Source organism: Octopus bimaculoides, chromosome 18 (genome assembly GCF_001194135.2).
Source record: "Octopus bimaculoides isolate UCB-OBI-ISO-001 chromosome 18, ASM119413v2, whole genome shotgun sequence".
In the NCBI taxonomy this organism is placed as follows: domain Eukaryota; kingdom Metazoa; phylum Mollusca; class Cephalopoda; order Octopoda; family Octopodidae; genus Octopus; species Octopus bimaculoides.
This window is the reverse complement of record NC_068998.1, coordinates 6,904,737-6,907,146: the sequence shown is the minus strand read 5'-3', so window position 1 is coordinate 6,907,146 and position 2,410 is coordinate 6,904,737. Positions and strand designations below refer to the sequence as shown.

General features: G+C 34.3%; 1 protein-coding gene across 1 annotated transcript in view; it reads right to left on the bottom strand.

Annotated features, from left to right (window-relative positions):
- Positions 1 to 2,410, bottom strand: part of LOC106871988 (uncharacterized) — a 37,140-nt gene that overhangs the window by 11,804 nt on the left and 22,926 nt on the right. The window contains exon 7 of the mRNA XM_014918783.1: positions 2,046 to 2,126. Within this exon, the coding sequence (XP_014774269.1) occupies positions 2,046 to 2,126 (81 nt within the window). The remainder of the gene's footprint in view (positions 1 to 2,045; positions 2,127 to 2,410) is intronic.

Sequence of the window (2,410 nt, the reverse complement as noted above, 5' to 3'; positions counted from 1 at the left end):
TATATGTAAGAAAAGAGAGATTTTATATATACATATATATATATGCATGGGTATAGATATATGTGTGTGTGTGTGCGTTGTGTATGTATATACAGGGTGCAATGCGTAAATTGTCGCTGTTTTATATTTTCAATTTTGCATATGTGCATTGTTTTAGATTTTGTCGACTACACTGTATAGTATGGCTAGTTGGGCACCATTGATGAGAAAAACAGTATCATGGCATTTGGAGTGATCGCTAGTGATGGCAACATTATGCCTCCATTCATCTTCCCACACAGCCTCACACTCAACACAGATGCCTACATCAAGTGTCTGGAAGTGGTAGTACTGCTGGAAGACCCTATGTCTGGCAACAGGACTCTTGCACCATAGACATATTTGTTTATGAAATATTGTAACTTGCAGTGCTGGGTCTCAATTCTATAGAAAATCTACAGAGATAAACTTGAATCTAAGAATGCGTATATGTGTATATATTAATGCTTGTTTTTATGTTCGGTTACAATAAAAAAGAAAAATTACGTTAACTCTTTAGCATTTAAACCAGCCAGATCAGGCCAATACATTCTACTTGTTTTAAGTTCAAACTGGTTAGATCAGGCATTTCTCATCTACCCTACAATGTCAGCAAAAGTTTGAAGTTTCAGGATAATCCATGATTAATTCGAGACACTGTGAGTAAATGAGAAGCATTACATCTGATAGAACTATCTGAATGTTTAAAGGGTTAATCTGATGGGTTACTACTTATTTTTATAGAGCACAAATTAATTATTCTTATACAGAAATGTTGTTGACAGTGTCTGAAGTTTCCGTTAGCAAATTATCATCAGACAATGGTTTAGCTGGCCAAAACTTTGAAGTTACTGTCAAGAACAGTCTTGTATAAGAATAATAAATATATGCGAGTGTGCACATAGTTATCAATACTAGCCTTGTTATAGCAGAAAACAAAGTCCTTTGGATCTCAGCTTCAACAGAAACAACATTTCAGATTTTAATAAGCAACCATTTGTTTCATATCAGCCAACTTGAATTCATTGGTGGTCCTGTGATACAAATTCCCTGTTTAAAGTGTTTTAAATTGCAGCCTTCCATCAAAATTTTATGTTCAATTAAGTTTCAAACAACAACTTAATAATGACAAAGTTGTTTTATTAAATTCTTCCTTGTTTTTGAAAATCTGTTGAAACACAAGAAGTGTGTTCAACAGAAATACTAAAATGTTAATAATTTTTGACACCAACCTGTCTAAGACCACCCCTGGTTCTGTGATGCAAAACTTCCTGTTTGAAAGTGATCTAAAAAACCTTCCATCAAAATTTCAAATCAATTTATCTCCCAGACACCAATTTAATGACAAAGCTATTTTGGTAAATTCTTCATGCTGTTCAAAATTAATTCAATCAAAGGCAATGTATTTCTACAGAAATATGGCAACTAAACAGTTAAGTTTCATCTCTGATTATTAAAAACAGGAGCTGGCAGAATTGGTAGAGCAACAGGTAAAATACTAGTGGTATTTTTATTACATTACATGTCCATGACTATGATGAAGATGATGACAATGATGCTGATGATGACGCTGATGACGATGACGATGAATTTGATGATGATGATGATGATGATGATGATGATGATGATGACAATGATGTCAATGATGATGATGATGCTGATGATGATGCTGGTGGGGATGATGATGATGATGATGATGATGACGATGATGACAATGATGACAATGATGATGCTGATGATGATGCTGGTGGGGATGATGATGATGATGATGATGATGATGATGATGATGATGACGATGCTGATGATGATGATAAATTTGATGATGATGATGACGACGATGATGATGATGATGATGGTAGTGAAGACTGAAAGGATGAAAGGCAAAGTTGACCTCAGTAGAAGGTCAATGAAACGAGCACATAAAGCACTGCAAACAATGTCGTAAAGCATTCTGTCCGACATGCGAACAGTTCTGCCAGCTCACTGCCTTATGCATTAACAAACATCAGAGAGGCGAATCTACAAACCAGCAAGTCTTCATAGGAAACTGTTTTTCTTGAAATAAATTCCGTGTCGCTGAGAGGAACTTGAGAGAATGTGTCATAAATCTATAATGCAATCAAAAAAAGAAAAAAAAGAAAAAGAAAAGAAATAAATAAAAGATAATACCATAAAAAAAAACAAGCATTACAGTAAATGAGACATTTCTAAAAATAACTTCCTACATTATTAGATTATTGTACATTATTAATGTTTTTCTTATATCTCTTACCGTTTCAGTCACTGGACTGAGGCCATCCTGGGACAAAATCTTGAAAGGTTTCGCCAAAGAAATCAATCACACTACAAATTCTATTAGTTGCTATTACCATAGTTCGGTGACATAAAACTG